Source organism: Phyllostomus discolor, chromosome 5 (genome assembly GCF_004126475.2).
Source record: "Phyllostomus discolor isolate MPI-MPIP mPhyDis1 chromosome 5, mPhyDis1.pri.v3, whole genome shotgun sequence".
NCBI classification, from domain to species: Eukaryota; Metazoa; Chordata; class Mammalia; order Chiroptera; family Phyllostomidae; genus Phyllostomus; species Phyllostomus discolor.
In genome coordinates, this window is record NC_040907.2 from 128110845 (window position 1) to 128135269 (window position 24425).

Consider the following 24425-nt stretch of genomic DNA (forward strand, 5'->3'; position numbering starts at 1 on the left):
AGTTCAGCTGGGACAGACCTGATTTATTCCTGGGATCATTATGTAATTATTCATAGCACCCTCTTTCACTCTCCGAAGTGTTTCAGATTGGGTGATAAATTATGTGATCATCCTAAATTTAATTCAACCTTTTGAGATGGCATTTTCACAATATATATTACAAGTGTAAGAAAAGTTAATTCACAATAGCAATTCTCATACTTGAATTTATTTTATATTCACAAAAATTTCCTGGTAACATGCATTGAAGCATAGTTTATAACAGTAAATATTTGTGAACAATCTAAATGTTCAACAATAGGAAATTAGTTGTATTGATATATCTTTAAAAGCAAGAAAGGCCTTTATTTATTAACATGGAAAGATGTTCATTAAATGTCCAGTAAAAAAACTAATTTGCGGGACTTCCGGCAAGATGGAGGAATAGGTGGACGCACCGTACCTTCTCGCACAACCAAGAACAGAACCACAATAATTTACAACAATGATTTGCAGTCATAATATCAGAACTGTCAGAGGATTTATCTAAATGGAAGTCGGACAGCCAAGAAGTTGAAGTAGACCCGTACATCCAGACTGGTAGGGGACGACGAGCCGAGCGAGCGGGCACGGGGCTGGCGCGGGTCGCAGGCGCGCGTAGTTCAGGGGAAATTTGGCGCAAAATCGGCGTGACAGCAATCCGGGGCGCGGGAGTGCTGCGGTGCAGCGGTGATCCCTGAGTACGCAAGCAGCGGCTGGGGGAATCAGTGGGGCAGCGATTGTGGGGCAGCGATTGTGGACCAGGGCAGAGCTCACGGCCCAGAAGCCCAGGGAAGTGTCCGACTCCAGGAGAACGGAAGGGTCGCCATTGATCCCTCCTGCCCCCACTCCCGACCCTGCCCCCACATATAACAGTCACAAGCTAGCGACTGGGGCGCCCAGCCCCAGTGAACACCTAAGGCTCCGCCCCCCACCATAACAAGAGCGACCAGACCAGAGAAAAAATAAATAAATAAGTAAAATAATAGGAGAGATAGGGAAAGACATAAGATATGTTTCCAGCAGAACAGATCAGTCCCCCAGGACTCATCCTTTTGAGTGACCAAGAAATAGCCAATCTATCAGATGCACAGTTCAAAACACTGGTGATCAGGAAGCTCACGGAACTGGTTGATTTTGGATCCAAATTACATGAAAAAATGCAGATTACCATAAAAGGGATGCAGAAAGACATACGGAGGAGAGCCAATTGTGAAAGGAAGGAATCTGAGTCTCAAAACAACACAGTGGACCAGAAGGAAGATAGAATCAACCAAGCAGGAGAGCATGATGAAATAAGAATTCAAAAAATCGAAGAAAAGCTTAAGACCATCGAGGACACCTTTAAACGTTCCAACATCCGAATTATAGGGGTACCAGAAGGGGAGGACCAACAAGTGGAAAAGTTATTTGAACAAATAATAAAGGAGAACTTCCCCAAACTGGCAAAGGGAACAGTCTTCCAAGAAATCCAAGGAGCGCAGAGAGCCCCAAAGAAGTTGGACCCAAGAAGAAACACACCAAGGCACATCATAATTACATTAGCCAAGGTAAAAACGAAGGAGAGAATCCTAGAAGCAGCAAGAGATAAGAGGACAGTAACCTACAAAGGAGTTCCCATCAGACTGTCAGCTGATTTCTCAAAAGAGACCTTACAGGCAAGAAGGGGCTGGAAAGAAATATTCCAAGTCATGAAAGACAAGGACCTACATCCCAGATTGCTCTATCCAGCAAAGCTGTCATTTAGAATGGAAGAGAAGATAAAGTGCTTTTCAGATAAGGTCAAATTAAAGGAGTTCATCATCACCAAGCCCTTACTTTATGAAATGCTAAAGGGACTTATCTAAGAAAAGAAGATAAAGAAAAGACATGTATAGTAAAAGGACAGCAAACTCACAATATTAACCACACCTAAAGCAAAACCAAAAGAAACTAAGCAAACAACTAGAATAGGAACAGAACCACAGAAATAGAGGGCACAAGGGGGGGCTAGCAGTAGGGGTGGGAGGAGGAGAGAGGGGGAAAAGGTATAGAGAATAAGTAGCATAGAATGTAGGTTGAAAATAGATAGGGGGAGGGCAAGAATAGTACGGGAAATGTAGAAGCTAAAGAACTCATAAGTATGACACATGGACATGGACTAAAGGGGGGGAATGTGGGTGGGAGAGGGGGCACAGGGTGGAGGGGAGTGAAGGGGGAAATGGGACAACTGTAATAGCATAATCAATAAAATATATTAAAAAAAAACACTAATTTGCGAAAAGGAGTATGTTTCACAGTGCCACACAATATTATATCAGTTCCAAGTGTACAACCCAGTGATAAGACATTTATATAACTTACAAAATGCTCACTTCAATTAATCTAGTATTTATCTGACACCATAAAAGATTATGATTTATTTTTATTAAAAATATGCATAAAAATATTTTTGGAGAATATACACCAAAATATTAATAGCATTTAGTTTGGGGGATTATGATTTCAAGTGATTTTTATTTTATCCTTTTTTACTATATTTTAATTAACTTAAAAATTTATGAAATAAATGCATACAATATATTTATAAAAATTAATTATCAGATAAATATTTTTAAAGCATCAACTTACTTTTCTGTAAAATTCTAAAATCTGGAGAATCTTCTATCAAGGTCCCTTCTCTGTACCACTCAACTTTAGGAGATGGAGCTCCTTTCACTCTGCATTCAAAGACAACCAGCTGACCCTCAGAGGCTGATAAATTTTGTAACATCTATAATGAGAAGAATATTATTAGAACCAAAAAGTGTACATTTTGAAATCTAGTTCCAGTGCTGAATTTTAGAAAAAGATACTACTGCCTCTGTATTTGGATTTTCCCCAAATATTCCACAGCTCTAACAGCTTAGATTCTGTGCATGTGCATTGTCTTTATGACCCTGTTTCCTCACTATCTTCTTCCTTTTCCTCTCTGTTGAAGTGCTGGACAAGTTTATTAAATACCAGGGAAAACATTTTTGAACAGATCCAAAAAATATTAATTTGTTGGTAAAGTACTTCTGTTCTTAAATGCCTACGTGGTTTCCAAAAATAATAACAATTTTAAAAATCTGCAGTGAGTATCTACTGGGGTACTCAGCATAAGAATAACGTATTTTTCCACACAAGAATATTGCTATCCATGAGGTTTAACATCACTTTGGCCGGGGTAACTGACTCTGTTTTTCTAGCTTTGCTTTATTTACATTGTATAGTCTTGGAAATTGACTTTTGTTTTGTTATTTTGTTTTCCTTATGTGTTCTTTACAGTATATCCTCAACATCTGTTCAGGGATATAAATAATGACAATTTCTATGAAATCATAGTCACATGTCTCAGAGCCTTAGGTCATAGTGAAATATCTTGTAATTTTGTGAAGGTATTACTAAATGTTTTCCCACACTTTCACAAAAAAAGGTTTACAAAAACTACTTGGAACTGTAAAATATCAGTATATTCCATGATAGACTCTATGAGAGAATGGAACTCACGTTATCAAAACTAATCTTTCTCTCATCATGATTTGTGAACTTGAAGTCACACATTCATGTAGAAGGTGATTCATTTGACTATGAAATGTTTCTTAGGTATGTGTGTGAACACGTTTTTGTTTTTAACTTTGGACCAAATATTATAAACAGAAAGGTTATGCTTCCTCCATAAGTTCTTTTAGTAACAAATGCTGCAATGCTTTCTATTATTACAATTTTGGGATCTGCAATTAGGATATAGTGAGTGGTTCAGAAAAGCTTCAGAGAAGGGGGGATAGCCAATTTCTTTTTTTGCTTTTGTCATTCACTCTTATAAATATTTGGTGATTGTTTATAGCTCTTGTCTGAACAATTTATGGTATTTGGTGTATGGCCGTATTGTATTTATGGCATTTGTCTAAGGAATACCGGGGTGGGGATAACCATGTGGTTTTAGCTATAGTAGATTTTTACTTCAGAGGGGTGTTGGGGTGGCCAGGGGGTGTTGTAGTTCAAAGTTAGTGTTTTGTTCTTTTTCGTGTTTCCAAATTTGTTTGTTGAAGTATTTCAGGATGGGATTTCCACAGAGTGGTTTCTGGGTTAATAAGGAATGATTTGATTAAAACCTGTTTTTATTCCTTGTCTACTCAAAACAACATCTTCTAGTGACAAGAATGAAATGCTCTCAGTAAGCAGGGAACATCAGTGAGTCTTGAGTGCCCTAGCAGGCTGGTGAATGTGGCCCCATTCTGACATCTGAGCAAATTCTGTGTGAAAACAGAAATTTGGGGGCCTATTGAATACTTTAATGGTAGTCAGACATCTCCCTGGAATTCATATGTAATGGAGTTTCATTCCTTCTTCTTTTTTTTTTTTAAGATTTTATTTATTTATTTTTAGAGAGGGGGAAGGAAGGGAGAGAGAAATATCGATATGCGAGAGAAATATTAATCGGCTGCCTTTCACAGGCCACCAGTCGGAGACCTGGCCTGCAACCCAGGCCTGTGCCCTGACTGGAAATCAAACCATGACCTTTAGGTTTGTGAGACAGTGAGCAATCCTCTGAGCCACACCAGCCAGGGCTTTTGCCCTCTTCAGGCAAACAAATTAGAAAAACAAACAAGGAAACACGACCAACAGAAAAGGTGGTGATGGCAGAAGGAATTGAATAAATAAAATATAGCTCTTTTTAAAAACAGATGTAAGCAGAATGAGGTCAATTGATATGTTTTGACATGGCTTGCAGTTCAGTTCAGATATATAAGCCAGCTCTCAATCTGCAGAGGTTATAGCAAAGCCCTGCATGAAAAAGGACCTCCTTTGGAGAATACGTTGCTCACAATTGAGGCCAACATTATCATTATTATTAGTCACTTGACATTGACGGCCAAGACCTGTGTCCAATTTGAGAGTTTAACCAAGATACCTGGGTTACTGCAGTGTATGGATTATTCCCCCTAAATGTCTTATGATATAGGATAGAAGCTGATTCCAGTGTGCCACATCGTCAATACTCAGTAAAGGAAGTGCCGAGGGATCATCTTATAAGCCCCTTAGAAAAAGTTGTTGAAAATCATAGTTTGAAGGACAATAATAGTGGTTGTTGCTGAAAACTGCTTTTCTACAAAAGTCTCATGGAAGGAACTGGCACACATTGTTGCACATCAGCGTCCAAAACAGTTGCACTATTTGCACTCAGTGCCATGTTCACACTGGTAGTGAGTCCTAGGTTGTTACTGATGGCACAGTGTGTACACTGTGTACAGACTTGATCATAATCATCCAAATTTCACTGAAGACAAATAAGGCAAATGAAACATTCCCCAGCTGGCAAAGATTAAGTCAGTCTTAACTAAGAATTATGGGTTTGGACTGAAGTCACTCTAACCAACTGTCCACAACTTCTTGAGGTAAACAGTATCCAAAGTGCAAATCTGTCTTGTGTGTCATCGCCATGCTGGTCATTTGGGAAGACATTCTTTGTAGGGTGACTTGACTATGCAGAGCCATTTGATATTGGAATTTTTTTCTCTATTCCCCCTAAAGACACTCAGACCCGACAAAGCGATGAAAGCAGTAATTCCTTCTTAGGTGATGTGGAGGTTGTTCACCACAGAATAATTATTACTGTGTGCCTGCTTTGTGCCAAGCCCCATGCCAAGTGCTGCACTTGTGAGTTGAAAGGACACAGTTCCTACTTAGTAGATACTACCCACAAATATAATGCAGGGACATCTTGAGGAAGGGCATCTTCCTTTTTGATCTTCCTTTTTGAGGAAGATGTCAGCTACAAGGTTCATACTGTCATTTTATTTCTTTTTTAATTTAGTTGACATTTTTGCAACTTGGAAGATGCTTCAAATGAGTGTTTTTAATGCTTTAGGCCGGAATTGGATCAGAGCATTACTTACTGATAAAGAACTGTTTGACTGAGGACCCTTTGCCCCTTGATTTTCATAGGTGCCCTGCACAACAGCTGAGTCAGAAAAGCCTCTGGAATTGTCAGGTTGGGGAGAGGGGCCCGTGTAATCTACAGAAATCTGGATCCAGTTACTGGTCCAGTTATTTCAGGGTTTCCTGCCTCTGATATTATATAATGAAAGCACACTTTAAATTCTCACTTCCCCTGCCCCCTTGCACTCTTCAAATTACTGCTGAAGCAGCTGGAGCCAGGGCTGCTGCAGCCTTGAAAGTCCGCCAGAGCAGCTGCTGCTGGAGTGGGAGCGGTGTTAGGCGTAAGATTCTAATTTGATCACCTACCTCCCTTCACGCTCAAGAAGTGTGAGCACTGTTTTTCCCCCTAAATAGAGTGAAAGTGTCTTTGATACTGATAGAGGATGAAGGATGGTCTATCGCTGTAAAATATTTAAAAACATAGGTATCACCTGTGATCATAGCAGTGCCCTAACACATAAAATCTCCATCTTCTCTCGAACTCTACCACTGTTTTGTTGGGCGGCCCTCATTTTAATTTTAACCTTAAAAAAGAAAGACAATACCAGTACTTCCCTATCATCACATAAGGCACAAGGAGTTAAATAAAACTCTGCTCTATAACTGACATTTAAAAAAAAATTGGCTTCTTGCCATTGCTGTACTGGCAGAGAAATGCTTTGTTGGGCAGTATAGAAAGTGAGTCATGGGGGTTGAAATGCCAGAAGTTTCTAATGAAGTAAATAGAGTGGAAATAACTCTAATAAACATATGCAAATGATTAGTTATCATGGCTCATGCCACATGATTACCACCGCTTGTGGCTCTGACTCAGAAATTTTCTAAGGACACTGGCAGTGACTATGACCTCAATCCTGCCTGCCTTGATGGAAACTAACGCAAGCATGCTGTTGTTGGTAAGTGTCTCTGGAATCTGAGTCAGCCTATCATAGTCCCCATGTCTGAACAATCCTGGCCTCATTTAGGGAGGCAAAAGCATGCATCTGAGGGCTCAGAAAGCCTGATCAGAGTTTGGGCCTTTGTATTAAGGACCATTTTCCCACCATCTAATGATTGTTTTTTTTAATGTTTTTTTAGATTTATCTAATAAACAACATATACTAATAATTATTCATTTTCCAATTTTTATTTATCAGATGCATATATGTATTTGCCAATCAGCATCTAATTAGAATGAGGTAATGAGAGTCACCACATAAAGGCAGCTAAACCTGTTGTTCTGATTGGTCCATGAAAATAAAATGTAAAGAATAAGCATTAGTGGACTGGAATGGGAGTAGGTGGGAGAAAACTGTACTTGAACAATGATTAGAAAAAAAAAGAATAAGCATTAAAGTCCTACTGTACTTTTTGGAATAATAAAAATTACTTTGGACCTATTATTACATTTATGTATTCTGATCTAGGTATTAGAGATAGCCTTCAAGGTACTTGGGAGAGACAGAAAAGTAAACAATTTTATTATTGTGCTGAATGTTGTACCTGAAGTTAGCACCAGGTGATACAGATGCAGGGGAGATAGAGCACCCAGGAAGATTTAAAAGTGAGTGAGAGGGGCAGTTTGTAGTGAGGCAGAGAAAAGAGGAGGGGATTAGGTATATATATTATTCTGTGATTTAGTTGCCTTTGAAGAGTCAGCACTGTCTCCAGGATGTGACAAATGGGCATAACAAATTAAAGTATCTTGATTTCTGGGGCACTTAGGCTCTGTTTTAAGGCAAAGTGACTTAGCAGTGAAATAAGAGAGAGATAGCTCTATTAGCTATATTACACATATGTGCGCACATTTATTTGTAACTCTTCATCAAAGTCTTGTATTTGCCAAGTCACAACATATTGCTTCCCTACTTCAAGTCTTTGAAAAAAGCAATGCTAAAATTATAAAAGTAGTTTACAAAAAATGGATCTGAAAAATCAAGAGGCATCTTGTTTCACATGAGAATGTTGAGCTAACTAATATGCATATGGATAAACATGTCTCACTCGAGACTCTGGTTGATTTTGGAAAAGCATCTTGGATGAGCTGATATGGTGGAACTATCCTAAAAAAATTTAATGTGACTCAATTTTTTTTACCTTTTAATTTATTGCCTTGTATAACATATAAACTAAGCCAATATTTTACAAGTGAAAGAACATTGAGCAAGAATTGGGAAAACGTGTTTCTAGTCTTGATTATACTGCTAACTAGTTTTGTGACATTGGATAAATTGCTTAATCTCTCTGGTTCTCACTTGTTGTCGTTGAGGGTTTTTTTTTCCATTTGTAAACAAAAGTCCTTGGGTAAAACTTCCAGTTCTAATACAAAGACTGTGAGACCCAGAATTAATGCCATTACAATAGTTGATACCAGGAAATAGAAAAATAGGATTCATTGTCCTAGAATGAGGCTTTATATTAAATTAAGCCTCTTAGAACATTTAACTCCACCTGACTGAGCACCAAAGACATTTTTTGGTGCAAGTTTGTTCTGTTGAAAGTTCATCCAGAGAAACCTTTGGAGTATTAAGTGGCTAGAAACTTATCACCTGACCCCTAGGTGTGGCTATTGTGTTTAATAGCAATAAGATTATCACCTTAGAGATCAACGTGGTGAGTGGGGAAGACATTTTTTTCATTATATAAATTGTTACTAGAAATCTGGGACTGAATGACGTGGTAACAACTACTGAAAACCCCAAATCCTATACTGTACTTTTAACAGACCAAAACCCTGAGATAAAACCAGTAAATATTGGATCTTACAAATTTGTTTGGGTACTGTAGTGTATTTAAAGCCATGACAGAAAGAAGTAATATTTTGATTACCTTTGTAAACACAGGAGCTGCAATGATAGGTTTTCCATCCAGTCCTTGCAAATAGTTGGTAGGGCTCCGACACTGTTAGAAGGGAATGAACAATAGATTTACTGTCCCTATCATTATTGGATACATAAATAAGTAAACACAACACATTTATAGAATTTGGTGTGTGAAATTAATATAAAATCAAAAGACTGACATTTTCTAAGTCTATGAATCACAGATTTCAAATTTTATACTGAATTGACTGGGGTTTTTTTCTAGGTCATTGTGGCTGTAAATATGTGCCCACCACCTCACAAATGAAGCTAAATCCCTGAAGAGTTACCATAGAACTCCTGAGCCTCCACAGATCACAATATGAAAACTATTGGATTAAAACTAAAATGTGACCCCTTCTGCATTACTAAATGGCTTAGATAAGTCACTGTTTAAATTTTTTAAAAATGGTTTTAAGTCAATTAATTTATCAATAAAGCATTACAAATATGTTTGCATTAGTATGATTTTATATTTTTAGATCTATGGTATCTCATATATGTGTGTGTGTGTGTGTATATATATATATATATGCCTAGAAAATGCATGCAATTATCTGCTAGAAACTATTAAAAGAGGGTACCTCTGAGGAGTGGGGGCATGGGAGTAGAACCTTAAGTTTTACTTAATATATTTCTGTATTTTTTAGTGTTTTCACATTAAGCATGTATTATTATTATCATCAGCATCACCATCATCATCAACTTGAAGAATGAGAGGCTTTAATGTATTTTAAAAAATAATTTCATGGTTGTTGTCTTAGAAAGTAGACTTCTTTACAGCTCCATGAAACTGAGTTTCATGATATAGAGTTGTCTTGGGCCATTGTGAGAACTGTATCAATACCCTAATGCCAATAAAGCTGGAATTTTACAGACTAATTTGTAAAGAGTTTTTTTCCTATGAAAGTTGCCTATGAAGCTAAAGAATATGTTCTCAAAGCAATAGGAACCACTGATACTGTACATCAGAAGTACAGCTTATCATGATCATAGAAGTGTGTTACCCAAGGCCATTATGAAGGTGCAACAGAGAAGAACATGATCGTGCCATACAAGATGGTCATGGTCACAGTGCCTGACTGTCACAGTCCCTAGCATTTGCATTTCACTTAGCTTCTTGTACCTGCTGGATGATTGACACACTCGGCTGGGCCACCACATGTTGGGCTTGGGGTGCTGCTGAAGGAATGGCTGCAGAAGTAGTGGGAGGGGATGACACCTCATTTGGCTTCTGGACTCTGAGAAATGATTAAAATATGTATAAACAGACCTATCATTTCTTGTGAAAATTCTTTCAGCAAAGTTAGTCATGTTATCCCTGCTTATAGTTAGATGTAATACAAATCTTTGGTCAACAATATTCCACAAGCTATTACTGAGAGCTTCTTTGTTCTACACTTTGTTGAATGTAAACAGGAAGAGGATAAAATACCATTCTTGTCTTTGAGTTAGTTGCTCTCAGCCAAGCTGGAGACTTGTGCATATTTACAACCGAGAGTCCAGACAACTGTTATGACTGAACATGTGCAGAAGATAATTTTTGAGATTTGTCTCGTTGTTGCCCTCTGTATTTTCCCTCCCCTTCCTATTTCAAGCAAGACACCAACTAAGCTTTGTAAATCTTTGCTTCTGGGATTTTGGCATGGCAGAAAGACGAAATAGCCTGAGTCAATGAGCTCTTCAAGTTTACACAAATTAAAGAGATTCTTTGAAGGGCAAGAGAGCCAAGAAATATTCTTAAAGAGGATACAGAGAGGAGATTATTTTAGTATTGTGGATCTTGCCAGAGAACCTGACAAGAGGGAGAACCTGAGTCCAGAGGGGATGGTAACCCCTGTGATTAAAGGGTCCCACTCTCGCTAAAGTTATCAGTACCCAAGTGTATCAGGAAGCACTGCACTCAAAGGGAACTTGAGGTCTGGAACATGGGCCTCTCCCCTGTGTGGGTAGGTGACAGATGACAGAATGGGTTTCCATTTTGTTTATTTCTTTTAAAAGATTTTATTTATTTATTTTTAGACAGAGAGGAAGGGAGGGAGAGAAACATCGACTGGTTGCCTCTCACACGCCCCCAACCAGGACCTGGCCAGCAACCCAGCATGTGCTCTGACTGGGAATTGAACTGGTGACCTTTCAGTTTGGGGGACGATGCCCAACCCACTGAACCATGCTAGTCTGGGCCCTTTTTGTTTAGATGTTCCCTCTGTCTGCCTCAGCTTCCTTGTTTCTCACATGGGAAAATAATTTTTTACCTCATAGGGTTTTTGTGAGGGTTAAAGAAGGTAAGTCATGTGAGATGCATAGAGCAGTGTTTAACATCAAACACTGTTTGTATCCATATCCATATCTATAGCCCAAGGATCTTTTCACAATCATGGAGGAGGAAGGGGACATCCAATAATGACTGATTAAATATTTTCCTAGCCAGGTAAGTTGGGGCCTCAGAAGCAGAATTATGTCATGATACAGAGGCTATCAGTGTTCCCAAAGCACCTATTTTCTTTTTCTACAATAACGGAAACCCTGACTTTTTTACATGGCTACTCTAAGTGAAGACTGCATTTCCCAACCTTCACTGAAGGTAGTGTGCCCACGTGACTACTTTCTGGTTATGAAATATGAGGGATAGTGATGTATGTGATGTAAGAGAAATGACCTTAAAAGAAGGGCAGGGCATGCTCTCATTTATTCCAGTTTTAGACTTAGAAGATGAGAGGCCACACCTTAGAATTAGATGAAGGAGAAAGCTGAAAGCAGACTGGAACTCAGTGAGTGGACTGTGAAGTGGGTTTAGCAGCTAAATCCATATTTTTTATGCAAATGAGAAATAAATATTTGTCTTATTTAAGTAATTATTTTGAGAGTCTATTACACATATCTGAAGCTAAATCCTACCTATCACAAGTAGATACAAAGAAAACAAACATGAGCACGGGCTGGGAACCAAAGTGTCCCAGGTTCGATTCTCAGCCAGGGTACATTCCTGGGTTGCAGGCCATGACCCCCAGCAACTGCACATTGATGTTTCTCTCTCTCTCTCTCTCTCTCTCCCTCTCTCTCTCTCTCTCTCCCTCCCCTCCCTCTCTAAAAAATAAATAAAAAATAAAATATAAAAAAAAACAAACAAATGAAATTTTTCTTGTTTATTTAAGGATGTGTATCAAAATTAATACACATTAGGCTTATAACTATATTATGAAAGCCTTGAGGAAGGAGGCATAAATATGCAATGGAAGAGAAGTTTATTATAGAACTTGACTGGGTTTTGAAGACTAGGCAGAGAAGGAGATGGGACATTCCTAGCAAAGTGCACAGCTTGAAGAAGGGGGCAGGGATTAACCATACATTGTGTGAATGATATGGCAACAGTGTGTAGAGCTTGAGGTAGAGGAGTGGGGAAGAGAGGGCAAGAAGGCCTGGTTGATACTCTACTGAATAAGGCTTTGTGTGCCATGTTAAGATTTAAAAAAAATGTTTGTTTTGTATTTTATTTTCCTGTAGATAGTTTTTTAAGAAAATGATTGGATCAGAATTATCTTTTAGAGAATAACTGGTTGTATTTGGAAATTATAAAAAAGAAAAAGGCTGGGGTACCTGTAAGGAGGTGACTGGCAATAAAGAGGCAGGAAAAAAGGAGAAACTGAATTGAAGCCATGAGAATAAGGAAGTGAGTTGAAGGGAGAAATCATCTACTGTGGCTATCAATTTTCATATCTGGACAAAAGCAAAAAGCAAATTGTCATTTCAAGGTAGGCCTACAAAAAGGATTTTGAAGAATAAGATATAATTTCTGCCCTTAAAGAGTGTTTACTCCCTGTAAGGGAGGACAGAACATGCAAACACAGCCAACAACTCTCTAACCAGTCTTCCAAATATTGCTGCTTGTTTCAGGTGGTCTCAAGGAATGGCTATTCTGTTTTCAGTTCTCATGCCTTCTCTCCACAGCATGTTCGGCCACAATGACCTCTCTCTTGTTTGGGGGTGTCCACTGACTGTTCTTTTAAGCTTCTGCTGAAGGCCACCAACTATGTATCACCCTTCCTGATCTCTCTTTCCCTCCTCAACCAATTGAGTTTTTTATACCAAGTCTTTTGCACCTTGCACATAATTGTCTATTATACTTTATTACTCTTACTGTCTATATGCTTGATATATATTTCTTGCTATATTTGCTATGTATTTCATTCTACTAGACTGTAAATGGGAAGGCAGGAAGTATCTGATTTTTCTTAGTACCCATTGCATCTTGTGAAGTGTGTGGGATAGAGTAGGTACTTAGTCAATATTTGTGGAAAGTAATAAATAGGTAAAAATAACAGTTTAGTACTCAGTACAATTGTTCAGCAAGAAGGTTATGACTTGCCTAGGTCACTCACAAATATAATTTAGTATCACCAGGTTTTGTGCTCTTGTGAATAGTGTTATTTAGTCAAAAAACATGAATTTTTTGAACCACTGTTTTTTTCACTCTGTAGATATAGGTATGATAATATTTCACTGGGTATACCTCATTTTTAAAATATTAGAAATGTTAAAATTAATCTGCTAGGCAAGACTTAAGCAAAATTAGAATTACCGATTCATTTCTTCCTTGTGAGGGTCCCCTTCTGAGTCAGAAGAAGAAGCCCCTGGAAATAGAAAAACAAGACATGAAACTTTTATGCTAATTTTTAAACTGGTTCCAAGGCATTTGAAGACCTATAGAATTTCAGACCTAGAAATGAACTCAGTGATTCCCTATACTAACAGTCACTTTTACATATAAGGAAAGAGACCCTAAGTAGATGAAGGACTTGCTCAAGGTCACATGGCTAATTAGTGATAGAGTTCCAGTTAACTGGTCCAAATTCCAAATGTTCTTGTATATAAAACACTTGCTGATGCCTTTGGACTAACAAAATACTCTTTGAAGACATTAATATGGTGTCCATCAATTCTCTTGCTCTTGACCCACACAGATTAAATAGAAGAAGGGATTATGCGTATGTTGGATTCCAAACATTGTAGGTGTAGGTGGATGCTCTTCCTTCCAGTCCTAATATTAACAGTCACATTTCATCTTAGGAGTGGGGTGTTTGAAGCTCTGTTGCCACAAATTTAAAAAAATCAGCGATCCAATCTCAGCACTCTTGAGTAGAGCTTTGATCCTGGATTTACTTCTCAGTATGGTGAATTCCAGAAAGATTTAACAGAGCTAAATCTGGAGGCATTTATTGTACTCCAAAAATTTGAGAATGAAAACATACAATACAGTTCTATTCATTTATTATTCATTATTAGTATCTTTATTCACACATCTATTCAATAAACGTTTATCAGATACCCACTACGTACTTGGCACTATGTTGGAGACACAGAAAAATGAGACAGTACCAGCCTTACAATCTAGTTTGTAAATGGGCACTTATACCATAATACTACAATATTTAAGTGCTGAAACCAAGGCATACATAAGGTATTATAGCTGATAAAAGTGCTGAAGAATGGTTCTCGGAAAAGACCCGGGGGTTGAGATAAATGCAAGAAAACCCCCTTATCATAGATATATAAGGAACATAAATTGATTTATTCCCTAAAATTAGTCATATAAATTTGGTGCTGATATCAATCCTTTCCAAGGCTGCCTAATGGTCTCCCTTCTTTTACCCTTGAATCCCTGTGGTATATTCTCACTCAGGAGCCAGAGTGACCCTGTTAAAAGCTATGTCAGATCATGTCACATCTCTGTTCAGAATTCTCTATAGCTTCCCATCTCCCTCAGAGTACTAGTCAAAGTCCTTGCAAATGACTTATGAAGACCTATATAATCTGCTCACCTTCCTCCTCCCATCTTGAGCCCATCTTGAACTTTTGACCTAACTGATCCTTTCTTCCTTGTTTCCTCCACCCTGGCCACATTGACTCATCTCTGTATCTTAAGACAGGCACACTCCTACCTCAGGACCACTGCACTTGCTTATTTCTCTGCCTAGAGTTCTTTTCTCTTGAATATCCTTATGGCTCACTGCTTCCTTTCCCCCAGGTCTTCACCTACATGTCGCCTAGTTAGTAAGGTCTTCCTTGATCACTCTAGAATTGCAGCCTACACACACACACACACACACACACATACATCCATACTTCCTATCCTCTTTTCTTCCTTTCTATGCATATTCCTTCCATAGTGTGTGTGTATATATATTATATATATAATGAGAATAATATATATACTTTTCTCATTTATATACAAATAAATAGATATCTATATCTATCTGTCTATCTATCTATCTATCTATCTGAGAGAATAAAATATATATTGGTCACTGCCCCTGGCTCCTGGCACAGAACCCCTAAAACCCTTAAAATTTCCTAAGTGATGAGCCCTTTAGAGCATCTCTTTTTCTAATTTGTCTTTGACTGCATTCCTAATACAGGGCTCCTAAAACTCATATGAAGTCCTAAGTGATAAGGGTGCTAGGTGCATATTTTGTCCTAATAAGATAACTGGGTGGGCTCTTCTCTGGTTCCTGGATGGGGGCTGATCACCAGAAAGACTGAGCCATGATTAGAAGCTTGGAATTTTCAGCCCCATCTCCAATTCCCTAGGGAGTGAAGAGGGGCATGAAATGGAATAAATAATTGATCATGCATATATGAGGAAGCCTCCTTAAAATCTGATGTGAACACCGGCCCACAGTGTCTGTGGCGTTATGGATGAGATACGAGACAAATTCACATGGACTACCAAGTGCTGTGGGGAAAAGGGATGGCGCGGCCATTTTCTCAAGAGGAGAGCTTCCCGACCCTTGCCTTGACAGGTTTTATTGGGTTCAATTTGCACAAGAATAAAGCTCATCAATCATTGTCAGGCAGAAATGATTAAATAATAGATAACATTCAAAGAACTCTGAGGGCCTATTTTGAGTCAGGGTCAGATAGCTACAGGGCCATAAAACTTTGGGGAACAAACTCACTTCCTGCTTGGTCCCTTATTATATAAACTGACGTATTAGCAAAGTACGCTTCACAGGATTTTATGTATTCTGTCTTAGGCCTGATAACCCTAGGGAACCTACCCTTTCCAGCACAGGGCTGCACCCACCACTGGTATTGTTTCAGGCTTAAGGCATTGTTTCAGGCTTAAGTCAGGCAGGGGAAGTAAGGCAGCCAAGAGATTAGGAGACTTCTTGCAGACAGAATGAGAACTCAGGCTATGTCAATGCCAAGGGGTCAGGGTCCATCACCCCTTTTTCTATAGCCCCCAAGTCCTTCCCTGGGGGCTCCCATGATTGTGCCTGTCTTAGATCATCCCTCCCTTGAGGAATCTTACCTGTCATTGGCTAACTGATCAAGCATTGGGGGCCAGGCAGGGTGAAGTAAAAGAGGCAGAGGCAGCACCCCTGCCAGGGAGATAAGCTTTGCCTCCTTAGTGGCTTATGGTAGTAAGGTCGCTCACTCAGCTTTAGCCATGGGGTGGGATTACAGCTTCTGAAACCAGACAGGGTGGTTCCCAACAAAAATCTCAATAGTATGGGGGTTTGGAGAGCTTTCAGGTTGGCAAACACATCCATACCTTGAGGGTGACACTCCCCAGCTCCACAGGGACAGAAGTTCCTACACTCTGGACCCTTCCAGAGCTCATCTTCTTTATCTCCTCATCTGTATGCTTTATCCATCTGTATACTCTATCATATAATTTTACAAACTGGGTAAGTTTTTTTCTGAGTTTTGTGATACACTCTAGCAAATTAATCAAAACTGAGTAGGGTGTCATGGGAACCTCTAATTTGTAGCCAAGCCAGATAGAAACTGTGGGTAACCTGGGGACCTATTATTTGTGACAGACATGTGAAGTGAGGTGGGAACAAGCTCATAGGACAGAACCCTTAACCTATTGGATCTGACACCATCTCCAGGTAGATGGTGAGATAAATTGTAGGATACCTAAATGGTGTCTTGGAGAATTGCTTGTTGATATGGAAAGCAATCCCCCTCCCTGCCCCCAACACACACACACATTGGAATTGGTAATCTGAACCACTTCATATACATATCATGTCATATATCTTATTTATTGACCTCATTTATTTTATGTCTCTACATTACACTATAAATTCCATCTTTCCATGAACGTAAGAATTTTTGTCTACTTGGTTCACTTTTGTTATCCCCACTGCCTAGAAGTGCGTGTGGTAAAGTAAGCCCTCAATAAATATTTATTTATTATAACTATATGTCTTACTAACAAGTGCCGTGTTCCAAGAGTATTTTGCTTTACCTTCTATATAAATCTCAGCAGAGGTTGAATCTGTCCCATAGATGTTAGAAGCAAAGCAGGAATATCGTCCTGTATCCTCTTCAAAGGCTTCAGCAATGGTCAGTGAGTGCAGGTTTCCTGCCTGGACAATATGAATGTCTGGGGAATTTTCAAGCTCCTTGCCTTCACAATACCACCTGTAAGGAAGGAGATATTGGACACAACTGAAATGTGAGAATTAATAACACAGATGGCTCCAGATGTTCCTTAAGAAGAGAACTGTGACAAACTTAGAGTGAGAACATGAAATAATCCATTACTGTGGTATAATTTAATTGTAACAATGAGAACACCTGGCAGTATTCTAATCACATTGACCCTTTACTCAGAAAATTAGAAAGTGACTTCTATTAAGGATCATACAAAGCCCTGGCTGATGTAGCTCAGTGGATTGAGCACGGGCTGGGAACCAAAGTGTCCCAGGTTCGATTCCCAGACAGGGTACATGCCTGGGTTGCAGGCCATAACCCACAGCAACCACACATTGATGTTTCTCTCTCTCTCTCTCTCTATCTCCCTCCCTTCCCTCTCTAAAAATAAATAAATAAAATCTTTAAAAAAAAAGAATCATACAACTGTGAGAAGATGGATGAGAAGGCAAATACAGCCAACTATGAAGAGCAGGATTTTTAATGTGGAACTTGGTTTCTCCTAAAAAGACTTACAGCTTTCTATAAGTAAGTACATGTTCAGCTTATTTGAAGATGAATCTAAGGAGTACTAAAGGTTCATGAAGTTGAGTGTGCCCATTCCCTACTAAAAAATTTCATCTGACGTAGCTAAATAAAAACATTTTGTTAGTTAGTTGAGTCATCAAAGTAAGGAGAGTGGGTCATAGTCACACAGGAGTGGCCCAACTCTAAAAATAACCTAAGTATATGTCTTTAGGTTATGGTATTTTATTTTAATTCTTTATACATAAAGACAAAAATTTTTATTATAACATAGTTTTTGACCAAAAGTTTATACAGAATAATAAATAAAATAAAGTTTAATATGTGGAGGGGCATAATAAGAAGAAGCAATACTAAAACTACAGGGAAATACCACTTCTCATATAATAGATTGGCAAAAGTGTGAAAGTTTGACCATTCTGTTACACTGCTGGTAGAAATGTAAAATGGTACACCTCCTATGAAAGGCATATGGCAACAAGTGCCAAAATTACAGATGCATCTGTCCTTTGACTCAATGATCTGACTTGTGGGAATCTATCATACAGATACACTTGCATACATACAAAATGACAAATGTACAGGTTACTTATTTAAATAGCAAATGATTGGAAACAACCAAAGTGTCCATCACTGGGTACTGGTACAGCCATATAGAACTATGCAGTCTAAAAAGAGAATGAGATCACTATGTATGGATATAGAAAGAAAGTCAAGATATACAGTTAAAATTTTAACAGTAAGGTACAGAATAGTGTGTATAGAGTGTTAGCATTGTGTAAGAAATGTGGGAGTTGAAAAATCTGAAAACCAAGTGCCTATTTAGACATGTCAATGATAAAGAAGCTAGTTTGTACATCAGAACTCCAGCAAGTTTTGGGATCTGGAGACACAAGTTTGGGGATGTGGAAACACACTAACAATGAGGGAGGAGACATGGAACTTAAAATAGCGTAACTTATTTAAAGTTCCGGAGATGAGCATTTAGATCCCCACAGCAGGTCGGCACCCTCTCTTCAGTTCGGGGATGCCCCAGAATGAAGGCTGAGTTGCTGCCTGCATGAGCAGCTGCTCCACCTTGAAAACAAGGCTTCAGGAGGGATTCCTCTAGGGAAAAACAAATGGGCCTGATGACTTTGGAACAGAGTATTTAGGAGATGGTTTACAAATGTATTGGAGACTGGAGACAAATTTGTGATGGGACCACAGAGCTAAGCACATAAAAAACAAGATAGTAAACAACTCCAGGTCAAAGTAAAAAGTTATACCAGCAAGGAAACATTCATTTTATCCTACCGGGCTTGGCAGTGAATAACACTTATACAGTAACAAAAAAGGTAAACATTAAATCTTTTTTTACTGTATTTTTCATTACCATTTAGTCCCCTTATACTCCCCTTCTCCCCCACCTCCACAAACACCACATGTTGCTCGTGTCCATGAGTCCTTTTTCCTTTTTTCCTCAATACCTCCACCCCCTGCTCCCCCCTTAGCTGCCATCCTGCTCTCTGTGTATGAGTCTGTCTCTTAAATCTTCTTTTAAAGAAAAGTGTGCTGGGATTACATTGAGGTGATGCAGACAGGAACAACGGAGGTGCTGGTTTATGGAAGGGGTGCTAAACCCCCATCTTCTGAAACAGGAAGTCAATAGAAAACAGCTAATATCATCAGCACAGCAAGCAAAAATGGCATAAGCAGTACCCTGGTTCTCAAAGTGTAGTTCATGTTCTGTGAAGGCAAAACTATTTTCATACAATACTAAGACATTTGTCTTTTCACATGTTGACATTTACACTAATGGTGCGAAAGTCACAGTGGGTAAAATTGCTGGTGCTTTAGCAGCACAGATTAAGGTACTATCTAAATTGACTAGTGGTCATTGTGTTCTTCACTACCACACTCAGTGTTTTTTTTTTTAATCCAGTTTTACTTAAACATATCCTTGATGAAGCAGAAAAATCATTACCTAAAAAAATCTCAACCTTGAGTGCATGTCTTTCTAACTAACATTCTGGGTGGTGAAGTGGGAAGTAGCACAAGTCATTTCTACTGGATATGAAAACACACGGTGTGATTTTTTTTTTTTAGTCGAACTAGGCGCTGATGAGCAACTGATGTATTATGATTATTCTGACTTTGCTATTTGGTAGTCATTTCCTCAGAAATGAAGAAAGTGTGCCTGTCATTTCAAGTAAAAATAACTGATAACATTTGTTGCCATTGAAAATATTCGAGCTTTCAGGAAAAAATAAGAGTTTTGGAAAACCTGGATCCCCCACAGTAAGCATAGGGCTTCCCAATGCTTAAAGACTTTTAATAAAATCAATGATGATAGTAACAAAAGTGATTTTTAAAAATGTCATGTAATAAAATATGTCAACATTTGGAAGATCTGCATTGCTCATTTTCCAAATGACCACAATAGATGATGTTACCCAAAGTTAAAGACAAAGGGTTTTACTATAGCAGAGTATAAAATTCATTGGTATAGTTTAAGATTTCACATTGCTACTAACCTTAAAGAAACCAGAGCTAGTTGAATTTGAAAGTAGTATCAAACAACAATAGTAGCATTATCTGAAGATGTTATTAAAATAGTCTTCTTTTTCCCAAATACATATCTATATAAGGCTGGATTTTAAAAATTTAGTTCAACCCACACAGCATATTATAACAAACTGAATGCTGAAGCAAATAGGATAATCCAGCTGTCTTCAGTGAAGACAGACATTAAAGAGATTTGCAAAAAATGTAAAACAATGGCACTCTTCTCACAAAGTTTTTGAAAATAGTTTTTTAAATAAAATGATTTGTTAGCATGTTTACTATTATTTATAAATGATAAGTAAATAAGTAAAACATTTCTCAGTTTTAATTTCTAATGCAAAAATTACCGTATAGATATAACCCCCACAAGTAAAACCTCTCTTTTTGAGTCTCAATGACTTTTAAGACTGCAAAGGGATCTTGAGAGAAAAGTTTGAGAACCACTGGCATATTATTCATAAATCAAGAGGTAAATAAATAGAACACTGCAGAAAGAGTTGAAATTGATCTGTTCTTTATTATTTGACCTTTTGTGCAATGTACCTGTATTAATTTGATAAAGCAAATATAAATGTTTTAAAACCAATAAATGCCTTCCCTTACATAAATATTATAAGATTATCTCATTTCTTTAGATAATATTTCTCTTCCTTACCAAAATGAGAATGGAAATATCTATGAGCAACTGGACAGCCAGAAGGCAATAAGTGGAATAATTCAAATGCCCAAACTCTCTGTCAGAAGCTTTTTTGTCCTTACTCCGACGGCCAGGATGGCTTCAGCCAACTCCAAAGGACAATCAGTAGCCATCACTCTGACTTTAATACCATGACCCACTCAGAAATAATGTACTAAGCAGGCTACCTTCTGAAAAGGTATTCAAATTTACCCAGCAACCCTGAAGACTTTTGAGGGTAAGGAGGAAAACTACTCTCTTCAAATGTCTATCCATGTTAGGGAATGCTTTCATAGAAATGCCCTGGCCCAGCTACATGTTTTAGAATGCCAAATTCTCAGGATGGTTATAGAAGAGTGATTCATGGCCGAGCAGAAATGAGTCAGTGATCTGGGGAAATGGGGCAGGTCCAGACGATAAAGAACAACCCACCTTGGATGCACTGAGGAGAGATTACCAGATCTGCTCACTTGGCTAGCCACAAGCCTGAGAATGAAGACACGGAAGAGACACCATTTTCATTTTTAACTGGACTTTTGGGTCCCATATCATCATTCTGCTGTTAGGTGACTCTTTTATCTAAAATACGGCTTGTATAAATATTATGACTCATTGCTTTAGCACATTAACAACTTCTAAATGTAATTTCAACGTGTTATTCTGACTCACCAGTAATAATGCTCATTAAAAGAAGGGTTACTAAGAGCCTTTCTTTAGCTCTGTTCCAGCCCTTCCAGTACTCTGTCCTACCTCTTATTGTTCCCTCTCCTAATACCATGTTCATTTCCATCACAGCACCTATATATCACTTATAATTATATATTTATTTTATATACATACCCCTCTCCTTTACTGGATGATACAGACCACAGGGCAGAAATTACCATACTTTGCTGTGGATAATGCCTACTTTTTGCCCAGTTTTTTGAGGGTAAAAACAAGAGTGTATATTATAATACACATTGGCATAATGATTACATACCATGAGTATAATAATGGGTATAATAATCCTGTGTATATTGCACACAAAACATGGGTGTGCATTACACATGGCAAAATACAGTATCACATTTGTTTTGCTTACCACTTGTTTATCTGTCTCGTAGCCAGGTAGGGCATCCTAGCTGCTTTAAAAAATGTTTGTTGTATACATGTCACACCCATGTTGTATACATGTGTACATGGGTGTGGTATACACCCTTTTAAATCCTAATGAATTTAAATTAGGATTATTATAGCCTAAAGTCTGTTTTGTTTCATTTTTCAAGAAGGCTTGAGGTCTAGAAAAGCTCTTTCTTTGATTGTCTATAGCCATCTTTGTCTAACAAGCCTTATCTTAAATGAAGAGTGTAAAGCCAGAAAGAGCTAAAAGGTAGTATATTTACTTATTGATGTCTTCAGCTCTCTCTTTGACCAAACCGACTCTTCAAATACTGAGTCAACTGGAATATATTGGACAAAATGATAACATTAAATGTTTTCTAACAGGACTCAAAGTTATGTTGGATTTCATAACACAACTCAGTGTTTTGCATGTCCTTTTTGACTGTTACTGAGTTAACAAACATTTTTCTATCTAATGCCTATATTCCACTGAAAGGAATATAGGGGTACAGTGGGGAGGATTTGTCTATGCTTTAACTGTTATTAAATTTGAGTTCTTCCAGGAGTAACTTCTTGGTAACTTAAGAAAAGCATAAATACATAGTTGGATAATATAAAATCATTAAGATTACCCCTGAACACATAGTTTATTTTAGACAGCAAATTGGAGGATGTGAAGATGAGAATAATTCCTAGAATAATTTTTAAAGGACTAATTACTTCGAGCAAGGACTAGAAATTTTTACTTTCTCCTTGTATAATTCCTACCGTTTTCCTATCATAGTACTTATTATTAAATTACTATGTAATTTACTCCTTTATCAAATTTATTATCTATTGTCCTTCACCTCATCTAGAATAAAATTTGTCAGGAAATTTTGCTCTGTTTACTGACAAATCTCAAGTCTTGGAATAGTTCCTGATGCATAGTGAGTACTGAATAAATAATTATTGAATAAATGAGTAAACAAGTGAATGTATTAAATTTTCTAGTTTTGTTATTAATGCAGTGTACTTGGTTCCTTCCAGTGACATATTTAAAGTACATTTCTTCCTTTCTTCATTTTGCTGTTAACCTTTCAGAATAAATTCTTCTATTTGTTCAATCTGGAGTCTCTTTCATTATGTTGCATTAGTTTGTCTCAAGAATCCAAGTTTTGTTTAACATTATAAAATCAATGTTCTTTACCATACAACAAAATTAAGGGGGGAAATTAATAAAATAATCTCAAGAAAAATTCAACATCCATTAATTTGTAGAAAATCTTAATATTCCTAAACAAAAGGAAATTATAACAAAATGCTACCAAATGGTAAAAAATGGAAGTAATTACTTCAATATCATGAACAAGACTGTAGTACTTAGTATCATCACTTCCATTCAACATTGTCCTAGAAGGCTTAGCCAGCTTAACAAGGAAAATGACATATAAGGCACAGGATTAGAAAGGAAGAAGACACCCCCCCCAAAAAAAAAATTATAGGCAAATTCTCATTGTAGCAAGCAAATATACAAAGGATAATTGTATTTCATACATAACAAACATAGAATGTGATTTTTTAAAAGGTATTTATAATAGCATAAAATGAGAAACCTATGAATAAATCTAACTAAGGATTTATAAGACTCAAGTAAAAATTACAAATCTTAATAGAAAGACATTAAATAATAATACCTAAACAGGTAGAGAAATATGCCAAGATTCTGAATATAAGGACTCAATATTTAATTTTATCAGTTTATTTTAAATATTTATTTATTGATTTTGAGGGAGAGAGAGAAACATTGATTTGTTGTTCCGCTTATTTATGCATTCATTGGTTGCTTCTTGTGTGTGCCCTGACCAGGGATCAAACTCACAACTTCAGTGCGTTGGGACAACACTTGAACCAACTGAGCTACCTGGCCAGGGATAAGCCTCAATATTTTAAAGATGTCAAATCAACCTACCATTTCTGTGCAGTTTTGAAAAATCTTAACAGATTTTTAAAAAATTTTGTGGAATTTAACAAGATGATTCTAAAATTTATATTGCAGAGGAAAAAGACAAGCAGAACAAAAAAGAAAAAATCAAAGGAATTTTTTATTTAAAAATAATCAAAACCAAAAAACTGCTTTTATACTCTTAAATTATGTTAAGCATATTTCTGAAGTTCTCTGGTAGAATCAATACATTAAAAATTAAATTGCAAAAAAAAATAAGTAAAAACAAAAAATGACAGAGATCTTTACTTTAAAATTTTAAAATATAATTTAAAATAGAATTTAAATTTTGAAATAAAATTTATAATAAAAAAGCCAAGAAGAGCCCCAAATCCTTAAA

The 24425-nt window shown here is 37.4% G+C and overlaps 1 protein-coding gene across 1 annotated transcript in view; it reads right to left on the reverse strand.

Moving 5' to 3' along the window:
- The window catches only part of MYPN (myopalladin), a 101839-nt gene that overhangs the window by 50017 nt on the left and 27397 nt on the right, over positions 1-24425 (reverse strand). The window contains exons 3-7 of the mRNA XM_028512922.2: positions 17062-17237; positions 13381-13432; positions 9928-10042; positions 8770-8841; positions 2629-2770 (exon numbers count right to left, since the gene is read on the reverse strand). Of these exons, the coding sequence (XP_028368723.1) occupies positions 2629-2770; positions 8770-8841; positions 9928-10042; positions 13381-13432; positions 17062-17237 (557 nt within the window). The remainder of the gene's footprint in view (positions 1-2628; positions 2771-8769; positions 8842-9927; positions 10043-13380; positions 13433-17061; positions 17238-24425) is intronic.